This window comes from Mustela erminea, chromosome 18 (assembly GCF_009829155.1).
Source record: "Mustela erminea isolate mMusErm1 chromosome 18, mMusErm1.Pri, whole genome shotgun sequence".
Taxonomy (NCBI): domain Eukaryota; kingdom Metazoa; phylum Chordata; class Mammalia; order Carnivora; family Mustelidae; genus Mustela; species Mustela erminea.
In genome coordinates, this window is record NC_045631.1 from 13,911,703 (window position 1) to 13,927,507 (window position 15,805).

General features: G+C 44.2%; 1 protein-coding gene across 4 annotated transcripts in view; it reads left to right on the forward strand.

The window, feature by feature from the left end:
* LOC116578106 (multidrug and toxin extrusion protein 2-like) overlaps positions 1-15,805 on the forward strand; it is a 66,998-nt gene that overhangs the window by 36,376 nt on the left and 14,817 nt on the right. For all 4 annotated transcript variants that reach the window (XR_004280738.1, XM_032322060.1, XM_032322062.1 and 1 more), the window contains 4 exons: positions 2,537-2,650; positions 4,169-4,236; positions 12,695-12,803; positions 13,376-13,451. Coding sequence is in view for 3 of the 4 variants with exons in the window: in XM_032322060.1 (XP_032177951.1) it covers positions 2,537-2,650; positions 4,169-4,236; positions 12,695-12,803; positions 13,376-13,451 (367 nt within the window). In the remaining variant the exon portion in view is untranslated. The remainder of the gene's footprint in view (positions 1-2,536; positions 2,651-4,168; positions 4,237-12,694; positions 12,804-13,375; positions 13,452-15,805) is intronic.

Genomic DNA, 15,805 nt, shown 5'->3' on the forward strand with positions numbered 1-15,805 from the left:
TAAGTTGAGTGGCAAGATGGCTCTTGGTACCTTTCTTTGTTCTTATGATACAAGAATTCCTCAGTGTTTTTCAGTGCCTTCTTCCCCTCCCCCTTCTTCCCCTCTCCTACCCTGGACCTTAGATCTGAAGCACTGAGTTTCTCACACTCAATTCATGGTGCACGGATGTCGTGTCTTATAGGGCTCCTCTCTGTTTTAGACTGTTTCTTCCTCCATTTCGTAATTCGTATCCTCCTCCCTCAGGGCTCCCTCTCTGTGCTTTGTATATGTCTTCATTTGCATCTTTGAAAACTGCAAATTGGTTTTATTGTTTTTGGCCCACATATATGTTTATACTTGCCTAATAGTATTATAGTTCAGATTTCTCCCCCATCCCCATAATTTTTTTTCACTTGCTGCAGAGATTGGCAAACAGCCTCATGGACCCGATCCAGCTGCAGCTTGTTTCTGTAACCAAAGTTTGACTGGAACACAGCCATGCCTAATCACTTGCACGTTGCCAGTGGCTGTTTCCTTGCTGCTACAGTGGCACAGATTGTCTGGCCGGCAATGTTGAAAATATTTACTATTTGGCCCTTTACAGAAGAAGTTTATTGACCTTTCTGATTTAGCACGATATTTTGTTGTTTTGTTTTAAGTCGTACTGAAACATACATAACCTAAAATATACCATCTTCTTTGAAGGGTGTAGTTAAGTAGTGTGAAAGCACATTCACTCTGTACGACCACCACCACCAGCATCCATCTCCAGAACTTTTTAATCCCACAAAACTGGAACTCTGTCCCCATTAAAGAGAAACTCCTGTTCCCCCTCCTTCCATCCCGGAGCAACCACCGTTCCATCATTCTGCTATCTGTCTCCGGTTTGACTTCTTTAGATATCTCACAGAAGTGGAATCGTATACAGTATTTGTCTTATTGTGTCTTAGCATAGTGTTCTCAGGGTTCATCCCTGTTGCAGCACCTGTCAGACCCTCCTTCCCTTTTTCTTATTTTTAAGATTTTATTTATTTATTTGACAGACAGAGATCACAAGTAGGCAGAGAGGCAGGCAGAGAGAGAGGGGGGATGTATGCTTCCCGCTGAGCAGAGAGCCCGATGTGGGGCTTGATCCCAAGACCCCGGGATCATGACCTGAGCCGGAGGCAGAGGCTTTAACCCACTGAGCCACCCAGGCACCCGGGCCCTCCTTCCTTTTTAAGGCGGAATCATACTCAGTTGTATGTCTGTGTTGCATTCTGCGTATCCACTCATCTGTCGGTGGACATTTGGGTCACATCCACCTCTTGGCTCTTGGGAATAATGCTGCTGTGACCACAGGTGTGCAGACAGTTCCTGGAGGTCATGCTTTCAGTTATTTCTATGTATATTCAGAGGTGATATTCTAGATCATAGGATACTTTTATTTTTAATATTTTGAGGAACCGCCACACTACTTTACCACAGTAGCTGCCCCATTTTAGATTCCTCCCAATAGCGCACAAGGGTTACAATTGATCCTCACCAAAAGGTGTTATTTTCTGTTTCTTTTTTTTTTTTTAAGATTTTATTTATTTATTTGATCACAAGGAGGCAGAGAGACAGGTGGCGGGGCGGGGAGCAGGCTTCCTGCTGAGCAGAGAGCCCAGTGCGGGGCTTGATCCCAGGACCCTGAGATCATGACCTGAGCTGAAGGCAGAGGCTTAACCCACTGAGCCACTCAGGTGCCCCTTCTGTTTCTTTTTTAAAGAAGCCATTCTAATGGGTGAGGTACCATCTTATTACTGTAATTTTGATCTTCATTTCCCGAATGGTTAGTGATGTTGAACATTCTTCCATGTGCTTGTTGGCTGTTTGCATATCTTCTTTGGAGAAATGTCTGTGCAAGTCCTTTGCTCATTTTTTAGTTAGATTGTTTTGTCGTTTTTTGTATATTCTGCTTATCTTGATATCTCCATATCCTTACCAGATACATGATTTGCAAATATTTTTTCCTGTTCCACAGGCTGTCAGATTCTGTTCTGGTGACTGTGTCCTTGGATATACAGAAGTTTTAAATTTTGATGTAGTTGGGAGGTTCTGTTTTTACATTATTTGCCCGTGAGCAGTCTATTTTCAGATCTAACCATATTGCCATATACAGATCTGGTGTTCTGCTTTTAACCGTAATATGCATTGATCAGAGTCTGCTTCTCTAGCTTCCTAGTGAGGATCTCCTCGATGCCCCCAGTAGCCCACACCCACACCCTGCCTCAGTGAACAGCCTACATCTGTTCTCACAGAGCTCTATCAAAGGGTCTCTACCATTTATACCCAGGCATGAAATGTGCGGATGGGAGGGCATATACATAATTTAGTTTCACTAAGTATTGTCAGCCTTGTCCCCACCATCTCAAACTCTGGTCTTGTTTGACATCTTTAAAATGTATTATTTTTCTGGATGATTGTGGTTGCAGTCTCTGGCCATTTGGAGGAGGAGGAGGTGTGTGAAACAGAATTGTTGGCATCAGAGACTGCTGCAAAGTAAAAGCCGTTTCCTTTCTTCCCTGTTCTCCAGGTTGGACTTGGGACTGTTTCCAAGAATGGGGCTCCTACATCCAGCTGGCTATTCCCAGTATGTTCATGGTGTGCATTGAGTGGTGGACCTTTGAGATTGGAACCTTCCTCGCAGGTTTGTCAATGGTCCAGCAGAAATCCGAGAACAGCCTGGCCGCCCTTGTCTCCAGGGCTTCTCAAGAGCCATGGACCTTACTCCCCCTTCCTTCCTATTGTGTCAGATGTTCTTGGAAGTTTCAACATAGGTTTAAATCCTTGTCCAGCTGTAACCATATTCAAGTTGAGTGGGGCTTTTAGCTCTGCCCCCTGCCCTTTACTTTAAGGATTCGGAAAGGGAGGCCCCAATTAAAAGGTTTGGCAAGGTCATGGAGAGGAGGAGCAGAAACCCCAGTCTGGGTCTCCTGACTCAGACCCTCCGCTTCCACTGACTTTTGCTAGAGATCATGCAAGTTTTTAAGCCATTTACAAACACAGAGTTCCTCATTTGGCTGTTTTTTTTTAAAAAGATTTTATTTATTTATTTGACAGACAGAGATCACAGGTAGACAGAGAGGCAGGCAGAGAGAGAGAGGAGGAAGCAGGCTCTCCGCTGAGCAGAGATCCCGATGCAGGGCTCGATCCCAGAACCCTGGGATCATGACCTGAGCCGAAGGCAGAGGCTTTAACCCACTGAGCCACCCAGGCGCCCCTTTTTTTAAAAAATATTTTATTTATTTATTTGACAGACTGAGATCACATGTAGGCAGAGAGGCAGTCAGAGAGAGGGGGGGAAGCAGGCTCCCCCCTGAGCAGAGAGCCCGATGCGGGGCTCGATCCTAGGACCTTGAGATCATTACCTAAGTTGAAGGCAGAGGCTTTAACCCACTGAGCCACCCAGGCGCCCCTTGGCTGTGTTTTCAATGTGATCTTTGTTTCTATCAGAGATCTGATAATTTGGTCATAAGTTTTCACCTTAGCCATCTTACTGCTAGTAAGGCAATAGAGGAAATAATAGAGACAGAGGATCTGGGGACAGTTGAATACTCCTGTCATCCCGCCATGCTCTATACAGAGTTCCGCTGCATTCTGTCTTTCCCCTCCCATACTGTGACCCTATGGCTCCCAGGAATGACCTGCAACCCCAGGAGTCTTGTTGTTTTCTACTCTAAACCTGACATTTTGTTCCTTGGTGGAGCAGGGGCCTGTAGATTGAACCTGTATTAGGTCTTAGCCGCCCCAATGCTTGGAATCGTCCTGAGAGCAGACATCTGGGGCTCTCCTCAGCATGCATAGTGAATTGTGCCACTGGGTTATGCTTCTGGGCCCAATCCTGGCTTCTTTTTAAATTCTTTTTTTTTTTTTTTTTTTTAAAGATTCATGTATTTATTTGAGGGAGAAAAAGAGAGCATGCACATGAGTTGGGGGAAAGGGCCAATGGAGAGAACCTTCAAGCAGACTCCCGTGACGCTCAGTGTCACAACCCATGAGATCATGACCTGAGCTGAAACCAAGAGGTGGACCCTTAACCGACTGAGCCACCCAGGCACCCTCTCGATTCTTCTAAATTAAGATCTATTCTAGTTTCCTAAGGAAAATGTTTGTTTTAACCCACCTTCTAAGTTGTGTTTTGTATGTGTCTGTGCCTATATTTCAGGTCTGATTAGTGTGACGGAGCTTGGGGCCCAGGCCATCATTTACGAACTGGCTTCTGCAGCCTACATGGTAAGACCTTCAGGGTGAGACCTGGCACTTTCTCTGCATAAAGTCTGCTGGGCCATTGTCACTGCCTTCATTCAGCCCTCCATGCCATGCTCCAGGGAGAGAGGAGACAGACAGACAGCAGGAGAGGGAGCACAGCATACTGGGGGGAACATGGAGTTTGGAGCCAGACATTGGGTTTGAGTCCTGCTGTGCTGTTCCCTAACTGTGCAACTGTGGATTCATTACTTAACCTTTCCAAGCTTCACTTTTCTCATCTACAAAATGGGAAAAACAGTATGTATGTAGCAGGTGAAGACTGAATAGGATAGAAAATGTGTTAAAGTACTTAGCACAGTGCCTGGCATGTCTATTCAACAATTAGGGAGTTGGTGCTAGGACCTGATGGAGAGGGGGACAAAGACAGTCCCTGCCCTCTCGTGGCCTGTGGTTTGGCAGGGAGACGGAGATAAAGAAGTAAACAGGTACACAAGAACATTACAAACATAGATGACACATCCCTTAGAGGAAGCAAAAAAAAAAAAAAAAAAAAAGTGTGAGATGCGTAAAAATAGAGATGGATACCTTTTTAGGGAGGACAGTCAGAAACCGTTCTTCTGAGTTACTTGGTAAGCTGAGACTGGAATGGGGAGTGGGAGGCAGCCCGGGAAGCCAGAGGCTAAGAGCTGACTACACGGCTCCCCAGTGGAAGAGAGCACGTGGCATGTTCCGGGACTCAAAACAGGAACCTGGGCTAATGAGGAAGGAAGGGTGTGACACATAGAAGCTGGCTTAAGGGAGCACAGGTGGTTGGGCAGGTCTGGAGCAGGCTACTGGAATCATCTAGGTGAGCACATAGGATGCTGCTGGTGGACAGGGAGAAAAGTGAGTTAGTTGTGTTGTAGGGCAGAGGACATGACCAGGGTTTGGATGTGGAAGTCAAGGCAATAAGTAAGAATAATCACAAACCACCCCCGAGTTTTTGGCTTGGATAACTGTGTCTTGTACTTCTTGATTCTTTTGGAATATTCCAAACCTGTACAGATACTCCTCTTTGTTTGTTCGTTTGTTTGATTCTTTTATTTATTTTTTTTAAAGTTCAACAAACACCATCTGGGATTATGGGCCATTTTTGTTTCCATGTATTTTTTTTTTTAAAAGATTTTATTTATTTATTTGACAGACAGAGATCACAAGTAGGCGGAGAGGCAGGCAGAGAGAGACAGGGGGAAGCAGGCTCCCTGCCGAGCAGAGAGCCCGATGCGGGACTCGATCCCAGGACCCTGGGATCATGACCTGAGCCGAAGACAGAGGTTTTAACCCACTGAGCCACCCAGGTGCCCCACCATGTATTTTTTCTTTTTATTCTTAAAAATGAAAACTTTTTTTTTTTTTTTTAGTGGGGATTGATGACATTGTTTACGAATACAAATGGAGAGTGTCTAGGAGAAAACTGCAAGATGTAGAAGTCAGGAATAGGACAACCCAGCCAAAAGGGAGGGCAGGCCAGTTGGAATGAAGGAAATCAGGAGAATGTGTCATACAGGAAGCAGGTGATAAAGAACCATTCACAGACGGAATGACAATTGGGTGGGGGCTCCTGGGAGGGGCTCCGCATTAGGTGAGGATGGAAAGTGTCTGTTAGATTTCGCGTCATCAGAGACCTTTGGGGGAAGCGAGAGCCATGGCGAAGGAGCAGAGGCTGCTGAGGTACAGTTCTGTCTGGAGGTTTGGTAGTTGATGGTGGAAAATGATCCCATCAAGGGAGGGTTTTGGTGTTGCTTCTTTATTTTCATGGGGCTGCTAGAGCTTGTGATAGCTAAGTGGTCAACAGTACTACCTTCTACATCTGTCCTCTTCAGATCTTCTGTTTTTCTACCTGCTCTGTCATAGCCTTCCTTTGTTTTTTTTTTTATTTTTAATTGTGCTAAAACCCACATAATATAAAATATACCGTCTTTTAAAAATTAATTTATTTGAGGGAGGGTGCACAAGAGAGAGCACAAGCAGGGGTGTGGAGGGGGGCAGGGTAGAAGCAAAGGGGGAAGCAGATACCCCGCTGAGCATGGAGCCTGATGCCCGAGCTCAATCCCAGGACCTGGATCATGAGCTGAGGTGAAGGCAGATGCTTAGTGACTGAGTCACCCAGGTGCCCCCAAATTTAGAATCTTAACCAATTTTAACTGTGCAGTTTATTTCTGTTAACATTGTTGAGCTGCCAAGCTCCAGAGCCTTTTTGTTCCATAAAACTCTAAATTCTACCCATTCCACAGTTACCTGCTCCCCCTGCCCTCAGCCTCTAGCAACCACTGTTCTGCTTTCTGTTTCTTGTCACAGGCTTTCCTTTGTTAGAGGCAGTAAGCCAATAATTCTTCATTATTTCCTATGGGAAAAAAACAAGTCCCCACAGGGGTGAACATCCAGTCAAAATCACAAAATACAAAGAAATAATCCACCATGAGCAAAAGTTTGGACAGATACAACAAACAGAAAAATTAGAGTTCAGAGCTTGAGATGATGAAGTAATAATTGGGGAATAGAAAAGTATGTTTAAAATCGTTCAACATAAAAAAAAAAGATTTGGAATAGTTAACATTTTGGAATAAAATAAAACATGGTTAACTAAAATCGTTCAACATAAAAGGAGGAGCTGAAATGAAAAAAGCAATATTTGGGAAAGAACCAGATAGGATTTTTAAAATTACAGATTATAGCCATACGAATGTAATACTCGATGGGATGAACAGAGAAGTTAAAGCTGGAAAATCAAATAATGAACTTGACCAGTTGGTGGAAATTCCAGAATAAAACAAAGACATGTAAGCAGATGGAAATTAGATACAAAGACCAACCCTTGCATATGTGATCAGATGATTTTTGACAAAGATGCCACAACCATTCAATGGGGAAAGGACAGTCTTTTCAGTAATGGGTACTGGGAAACTGGGTATCCATCTACATGAGAAAGAATGAAGTTGCAGTCTCATTACCTCACACCATATACACGGATTAACTCAAAGCGGATCACAGACCTAAATGTAAGCCCTAAACAGTAAAACTTTTAGAAGAAGATACAAGGCAGAAGCTTCATGACATTGGATTTGGCAATGATTTCTTACACATGACACCAAAGGCACAGGCAACAAAAGAAAAAAACAGGCAAGCTGGACTTCATGAAAATTGAAAAACGATGTGCATCCAAAGATAACATCCACAGAGGAGAGAGGCAGCCCACAGAATGGGAGAAAATATTCACAAATCCGATGGATAAGAGATTATTATCCAGAATATAGACAGAACTCCTAAACCTCAGTAGCAAAAAAAACAAACAACCGATTAAAAAGTGGGCCAAGGACTTGAATAGATATTTCTGGAAGGAAGATGTACAATAAACACATGAAAAAATGCCCAACATCAATAATCATTAAGAAATACTTACAAAAAACTACATTCGGATACCGTCTCATACCCATGAGGGCTACTATTTAAAAAAAAAAACAAAAAACAAAGAAACTAACAGGGCTTGCTGAGGGTACGGAAGAATTGGGACCCTTGTGTGCCATTGGTAGGAACGTAAAATGGTGTATACCACTATGGGAAGAAAACGTGGCAGTGCTTCAAAAAATTAAATGTATCCTATGATCCTGCAATGTCACTTTGGGGTACACAGAAAAAGAAAGCAAGATCTCCAGAAGCTAGCTGCACACCCATGGACACAGCAGCATTATTCCCATGAGCCAAGGGTCGAAGTGACCCAGAAGTCCACGACAGATGAATGGATACGCAGAACACGATATAGACATACATCGCCCCACTCAGGAGGGGCGCCTGGGTGGCTCAGTGGGTTTAGCCGCTGCCTTCCACTCAGGTCATGATCTCAGGGTCCTGAGATTGAGTCCCGCATTGGGCTCTCTGCTCGGCAGGGAGCCTGCTTCCCTCTCACTCTCTCTGCCTGCCTCTCTGCCTACTTGTGATCTCTCTCTGTCAAAATAAATAAATAAAATCTTAAAAAAATTTAAAATGGAAGGAGGGTCTGACATCTGCTACAACATGGATGAATCCTGAGCACACTATGCCAGTCCCCAAAAGACAAAATTCAGACAAATTTATTTAATACTACAGTATTCTCTCTGTCAAATAAATAAAATCTTTTAAAAAATGTTTTATTATAAAACCAATTCATACTTAAGCAGCATATAATGTGCTCACATAGTTTTGGGTGTCACAAACTAAAAATACATTTGCTTCCTCCTTTTGAGGCCAGTTCCCCAGGGGTGGCCACTTGAGAACCCTTGCTGGTTTTATTTCAGATGATTGAGCCCAGAGCTTTATTCCTATATTTCCCATCACCGCTGACTCCCTGTTAGGACGAGGATTGCCACTCACTTTCCACAACATCTCCCTCTACCTTGAGGTGCTGGTTATTTCTGCTTCTCTTAGTGGTTACTGTTGTGACCCACAATGGTAAAGATAGACCTCTATTCCCTGATCCCACACCTTCGTAGACACCTGGAACTTAACCTCCGAGATGAGCAACGTTGTGTCCTTGTTTCTTTACATCTTTCTTCCCGGTTTCCTCCCAAATCCGATAAGATATTAACAACAGCCACATGATGTGGGCCAGGCACTATTCCAGACACTTTGCAGAGTAGCCCATGGGGTCCTGTGTGAGGGATTTCCTGCTATTTCCCACCGACCTCCCAGCAGAGGAACTGGGATCCAGAGACGGGGTTTGGCCCAAGTTCAGGGAAGCAACTGGCTGAGATCGGATCCCAGAGGCCTCCCTTCAGAGTTCAAGTTCTTCTTCTTTTTTTTTTCTTTTTAGGATTTTATTTATTTGTCAGAGATCTCAAGTAGGCAGAGAGGCAGGCAGAGAGAGAGGGGAAAGCAGGCTCCCTGCTGAGCAGAGAGTCCGATGCGGGACTCGATCTCAAGACCCTGAGATCATGACCTGAGCCGAAGGCAGTGGCTTAACCCACTGAGCCACTCAGCTGCCCGGAAAGTTCAAGTTCTTAATCATGGTGTCATACTGCCTCTCAGCTGTCCTTGTCTTTATTTTGTAAAGGCTATAACCTTTGAATTGTGTTCTCTAATCACTGTCGTCTCGTTCATGTTTTAGAGCATGTCTGAAAATCTGGAAACCACGTAACACTAGTGACCAGATGGTATCAGGAGTTTTTGGTGTAGAATTATGTGCAGACCCAAGTGATAGTGTGCTCTGGATGGGAAGGAAATATCCCAGTACATACCAGATTCCCATTGGAAAGAGACTGGTGCAAGTGAAAGGTGATGTGTGTTATTTTTTTCTTGCTTTCATCAGTTTATCAAAATCATGTATTCTAGCTTGCTTCCTATTTACAGTATGACTTTTCTCTATGGCCCTTTGTTAAGTTTTGGAGGACTTTTCATAGGGTTTCTTTATTTCTTGTTGTCAGCAGAGTATAGCCTCACTAAGGTCACACAGTGTTTGACTGGACTGTTGGGTGTGATTCCCTTTTCTTCTTGAAGATTTTAGGGCTCTTTGATTCCCTGGTTTAATTTGTATCCCTGAGTTCTAGACTTCTTCCTGGGGTGCCCCACGGCTGTCATGCCATAATTATTTCTCACTGGCCTCATGAATTAAATCGACAGTTTCTGGGATCTTGCTTCTTCTATTTTATTATATTCCTTTAGAAAAATATTTGGGTTATCAGGGCACCTGAGTGCCTCAGTTTAAACGTCTGACTCTTGATTTCAGCTGAGGTCATAATCTCAGGGTGGTGACATCAGACCCCACATGGGGCTCTACCCTGAGCACGGGTCCTACTCAGGATTCTCTCTTTCCCTCTCCCACTGCCTCACCCCACCCTCTTAAAAAATTTGGATTATTAGTCAAAAACTTTTCCCTAAGATTATATGGAAGGTAAGCTGTGAGCCATGCATGTTTGAAAGAACCTTTATTTTCCCTGTATATGTGTTCAATAACTTGGCTGAGTATAGATTTGTAGGTTCAAAGCAAGCTTTCCTCAGAATTTTTAAGATATTACTGTGTGTTTATCTGGCATTGAGTTCCTAGTGTGAAGTCCGATATTAATCTGGTTCTTATTCCTTTGTGATGACATGGTTTTTCTCTTTGAAAGTTATCACATTTATTTTCTTTGTCCATGCACTTTGTGAACTTTCTCAAGTATGCTTTTCTGTGAAGGTACTACTTTGCTTATCCTGCTTCTGGGGCTTGGTATATCCTTTCTGACTGAAGACTTCTGTTTTCCCCTTACTCTGAGAAGTTTTTAAAAATATTATTCCTTTCCCCTTTTCTGTACCTTTTTTCTATTCTTGTTAATTTCCACTTAGGTGGAGGTTGACCTCTAGTATCAAACTTGGGTATTTTTTTTTTCATCCATTAAAAAAGAACTTTGTGTTTTTGCTATTAAATGTTTTCACTTTTGTTTTTAATTTCCAATATCCCTTTCTTTTTCTCTTATGGTCCCTTCTTTCTGGGAACCTGTTCTTGTTTTATGCTGCATTATCTGTTAGAAATCTTAGGGTACTAAGTTGAACGATCAAACATTCTCTTCCATGCTTTCAATCACCTCATTGTTACCTCTTAGCTCAGTTGGCCTTTTATTTATCTTGGTTTTTGGGGGGATATGTTCTTCGGTTTTCCCCAAAGATCCCTTGATCTTTATTGGTCCCTCTGTATTGACGAAAGAATGAACACATTGATTTATAAAATAAATGGCTGGCATGGCTTTTCTGACCTTGTCGTTTGGGAATTTTTCTCCAACAGACCTTTCCCCTGAGTGGGAAGCACCCGGAGGAAGCCTAGCACAAAGCTGGTATCTGTCAAGTGACACCTTCATTTTAGGGTTTGTGGGTGAGGAACAGGGAGCGGGCAGTCTGCCCTCCTCATCCACAGCTCCTCTGTACCGTCCTCAAGACAGAATCCAAGAAGGGCTTGGTTCTGAGGTGCTCACACCACACAGGGAGCTAACCACCACCCCCAACTTGGCTTTTCTATGTTAGCCTAGTCTGTCTGTCTGCAGTGAGTCTAAGGGAGGATGAGGCAGGCAGTGGGGTCTGACTCTGCTGTTTGCAGCGAGTCCCCCTGAGCAGTGCTCACTGCTGCCTTGCGGATGGACTTGAAGTTTCAAGCTTCCTTAGGCTGTGTGGGGAAGAGCGGGCAGGCCTCTTCCTGTTCATCTTCTGGACTGTGGCTTCCTGTGGTTCTACCCCAGGGTTATGACATGTGCCTTCTGTCTTCCAGAAGCCGGTCTGCTCTCTTATTCTCGGTGATGTGAATGAACGTCTTTTCTGTTCAGCGTCTTTACTGGTATTTTATTTTATTTTTTAAAGATTTTACTTATTTATTTGACAGACAGAGATCACAAGTAGGCAGAGAGGCAGGCAGAGAGAGGTGGGGGGAAGCAGGTTCCCTGCTGAACAGAGAGCACAATGCGGGGCTCGATCCCAGGACCCTGAGATCATGACCTGAGTGGAAGGCAGAGGCTTTAACCCACTGAGCCACTCAGGCGCCCCTTTATTGGTATTTTAACAGTACTGGGGAGCCAAGACAGTTAAGGATGAAAGACAGTCACTCATCTTGAACCGGAGGATATTAGGCATATTCTGACATGCAAGTCTTATAATGTTTGTGGGTTTTTTGTTTTGTTTTGTTTTTACCAATTCAAGCTGGCTTCTCCAAACAGTGACAATAACTTACAGGTTATTGCTGTGAGGATGCTTGCTGGGAGGATGCTGTTTCTAGTGGGAATGAGAGGTTAAATATGATGCCTAAATTTTCAGCAGACATGACAGCTAAAACCCATTTTCTATACAACCAACACTACCTGAACAGCTCCTGAGGGCAACACTGTGTTACAGAGTAATAATACGAAGTCAAAAGGATGACCCTGAAGGTTGAATAATGGTCTGTTCAAGAAGCAAGGAAGCTTATAGCTTCAGATTGCCATTATGAATGATGGAAAGTAAAATTTTGGTATTTTGAAGGGACATTGGTCAGTGTCCCAGATAATTAGCCGTTTGGGCTGTTGGAGGTGATGGACTCACCGAGTCCGAGTCTGTCAGCATTGATCAGTTCCTATAGTGTGCCAGGCCTTGTTCTAAGTGCTTTTTCACAGGGTTCATTCGATTTTTACAGATTATTTATTTGTACTACATTAAGTCTTCTCTTGTTGAATGTAGCTAGATTGAATTGAGTCTTGATGGTATGTGTCCAGCCCTCAAGTCCCGCTTCATTAAGGGATTCTGCCCTGGTGGACTTGATCCAGGGGGCAGTTGGGGGAGTGACTAGATTGTTCCAGCAACGAAGAGGTTGGGTGTGAGGGGGACTGGGCAGTTTGGTTATGCTCCCATGGCTTGGATGTAATAGAGCCACAGATTACTCTCTCTCTTGGGTTCCAGTGTGGTTGGATTCCGGGGCCCTAATATTCTAAGTCTCAGGCCCCCTGACCTCTTATGATTTGTGATTGTTTCTCCTCAGCTGCCCCTTGGCTTTGGTGTGGCGGCCAGTGTCCGCGTGGGCAATGCCCTGGGCGCGGGGAATGCTGAGCAGGCCCGGCACTCCAGCGTCACCGTTGTCCTCTGCGCCGGTGAGTCCAAGCACTGCCTCCCTCCGGCGCCCTCCTGGGTGTTGTCAGTTAACGCTCACACATCGGAACTTCTCTTGGGGATCGATTTACCCGTATAAACTCAACTGAAGTATTCCTCAAGCTCTTTCAAGTTTACCCAGTTAAATGAAAGTTCTCCTTATGATTTCCTGTCCTTTGGTACCAACGACATAATGTTACGCTTGGTACTGCTGAAGAATTTTCCAGTTGTTATCACCGGCAGGCTTGTTTTCTGACCAAAGTCTGGGTGACCGCTTCTCCGTGTTCCTGGATCCCGGCCTCCTCTAGTGGCTTTAATGTTGTGGCATCTGACCAGTTAGAGAAGATTCTGGTTGGCCTGGCCTCTTACTGACGTCTTTCCTGTGAATCTGCCTTTGAAAAAGCAGTCAGAGTTGTTTGACCACCTTGGATCTTTTCACAGACAGGAAGAAGAAACTCTTCAAACTATCACATTTCCTAAATCCTTGACACAACCATCTCCTGAGGGTCCAGATCTAGGATTTATTACCCTTGGGGGAATTTTCACTTCTGGTTGCTTCTTCTGTATCTTCCAGGCGTTTGCGCACTCGTGGTGGGCGTTTTACTCGCAGCTTTGAAGGATGTGGTTGCCTACATATTTACCAGTGACAGGTGTGTACTCGTCTTCTTGACAAATGTTTTCTGTTTTATGCTTGCTTGATTTTTTTTTTCCCCAGTGTACTTTCCTGGTTCTAAGAGGTGAGTACTGTTCTCCCTCAACAGGAAAATCCGCAGTATAGCCCGGAGTGAGAGCCACGGTTACTAAATTTGGATGAATCTGGGTGAAGAAAGCCCATGGTAACCACTCCCCATTCCTCCAAGACCCTGTTTCTTCAGTTATTGAGCCTGAGTGGGGTTTCTCTTGTGTTCAGTGCTGGTTTGGCTCAGAGACACCCAGAAAAAGCACATGGGGCGTCTTCATCCCCGGAAGCGCACCCCCTGCCCAAGGCAGAGCACACAGATACCATGCACGCCTGAATCCAAAAGGCAGAATTTGCATAGATCACTAACTCAAACTTAAGTTGAATTTTACAGTATTTTCTGTAATGACATGTTTGCACAATTATTTTGATATAATGAAGGGTTGTTTGAATCAACCAGATCCTCTGTATGATAGGGCTTCAGTAATTTGCACTGGTTGCCTCAGATTAGTTCTCTGAAGAAATTCAGTTTTACTGCTTCCAAGTGTGCTCTCTTATTTTCATTTTCTTGGTTTGTTTTATTTAATTTTTAAATATTTTATTTATTTATTTTGAGAGAGAGCGTGAGAGAGAGCACAGGCAGAGGGTAGGGCAGGGACAGAGGGAGAAAATGAGCAGAGAGCCTGATGCAGGACTCGATCCCGGGACCCTGGGATCATGACCTGAGCAGAAAGCGGACATTTAACCAACCTAGCCACCCAGGCGTCCTGAAGTATTCTTATAAAATTTTAGGACTGGGGTACCTGGGTGGCTCAGTGGGTTAAACTTCTGCCTTCGGCTCGGGATCGAGCCCTGCACTGGGCTCTCTGCTCGGCGGGTAGCCTGCTTCCCTATCTCTCTCTCTCTCTGCCTCTCTGCCTGCTTGTGATCTCTCTTTCTTTCTGTCAAATAAATAAATAAAATCTTAAAAAAAATCTTAGGACTGAGGAGATGGTCAGGTGAAATAGTAGGGACTGGGGTCACTCTCCTGCTTTAAATAACTAAAAAACTGGGCAAAGTGTATATATTTTCAAATGGTTCTCAGACGTTGGACAACAGGCAGCGCAGAATAGTAATTCCTGAGAGAAGAAACAAAGAGAACCCTATGACTGCTCCAGCTTACCCCAAGGGAATTTCCAGGCCACAGCCCGGATGGGGAGGGAACCTGGCAAAGCCCCTCCCTCTCCCGGACTGAAGGAATGGAGTACGAGTTTGGGGAGGCCACATGACTAGAGCAGAGTGCCAGAGGGGAGAGAGCTTCCAGAGAGAGCTGTGGAGAACTACAGCGGGTCACCTTTGTGTCTTCAGCTAATCGCCGAGCTGCGCACTCACGTGAGGTTGTGACTGAGGCTAAGAGAAAATCTTCTGAACATCGAAGGCAAAACAACCCCTGTGACTCATGAAGGGCCGAGAAGACTTTGTGCTCCCACCAGCCAGAGCAAGCAAACCTCATCACACGGGACAACTGGTGGAGTTCTCATACAGATCTTGCCTTGACAGTGGAGGAGAATTAGCCCTAGGAGGAAGGCTGGCCTGGTGCCACCCAACTAAACTTAAAGGCAAACCTTACAGGATCAAACTATCTTCAAGAAATTTAACCGCGTCCCAGAACTTAACTGCATCACGCCTCAGGAGTATTTAAACTAGTACAAGACTAGGTTGTACCCAAGAAACTCAAACTTACAAAGCATCTGTATCCAGTCAAAAGTGATGAGGCGTACAAAAAAGCAAGAAACCGAAATCCTTAATGAGAAGACACACCAATCAAGGAAACCAACCCAGGGATGAAATGGGTGATACATACAGTTAGTGCCCAGGGATACTAAAAGTTTTTGTAACCCTGTTTTGTATTTTCAAGAAGTTGGAGGAAAACATGAGCATGTTAACGTAATTCATCAAGGATTTTTAAAACAAGCTGAATTTACAGAGCTGGGAAAAAAAAGACGAAAATAGATTGGATGAGATAATAGCAGAGTGGACACTGTAGAAGAGAAGTGAACTTGAAGATAGAGAGATAGCACATATCCTCCATGAAATGGGGAGAGAAGTAAGTCTAGAAAAACACGAATGGAGCATCAGTGAGCCATAAATGACCTAAATATAACTAGAGTTCTCAAAGCAGAGGAGAGACAACTGGGGACTGATAAAAACACTGGAAGAAAAAATGACAAAAAACTTTCCAAATTTAGTAAATTTTAGGATTAAAGGCATCTAAAAGGCTATTTGATTCAATCACTTACCTGACATTGGGATTCCAACAAAAGATCCTCACCAAGTGGTCCAGCT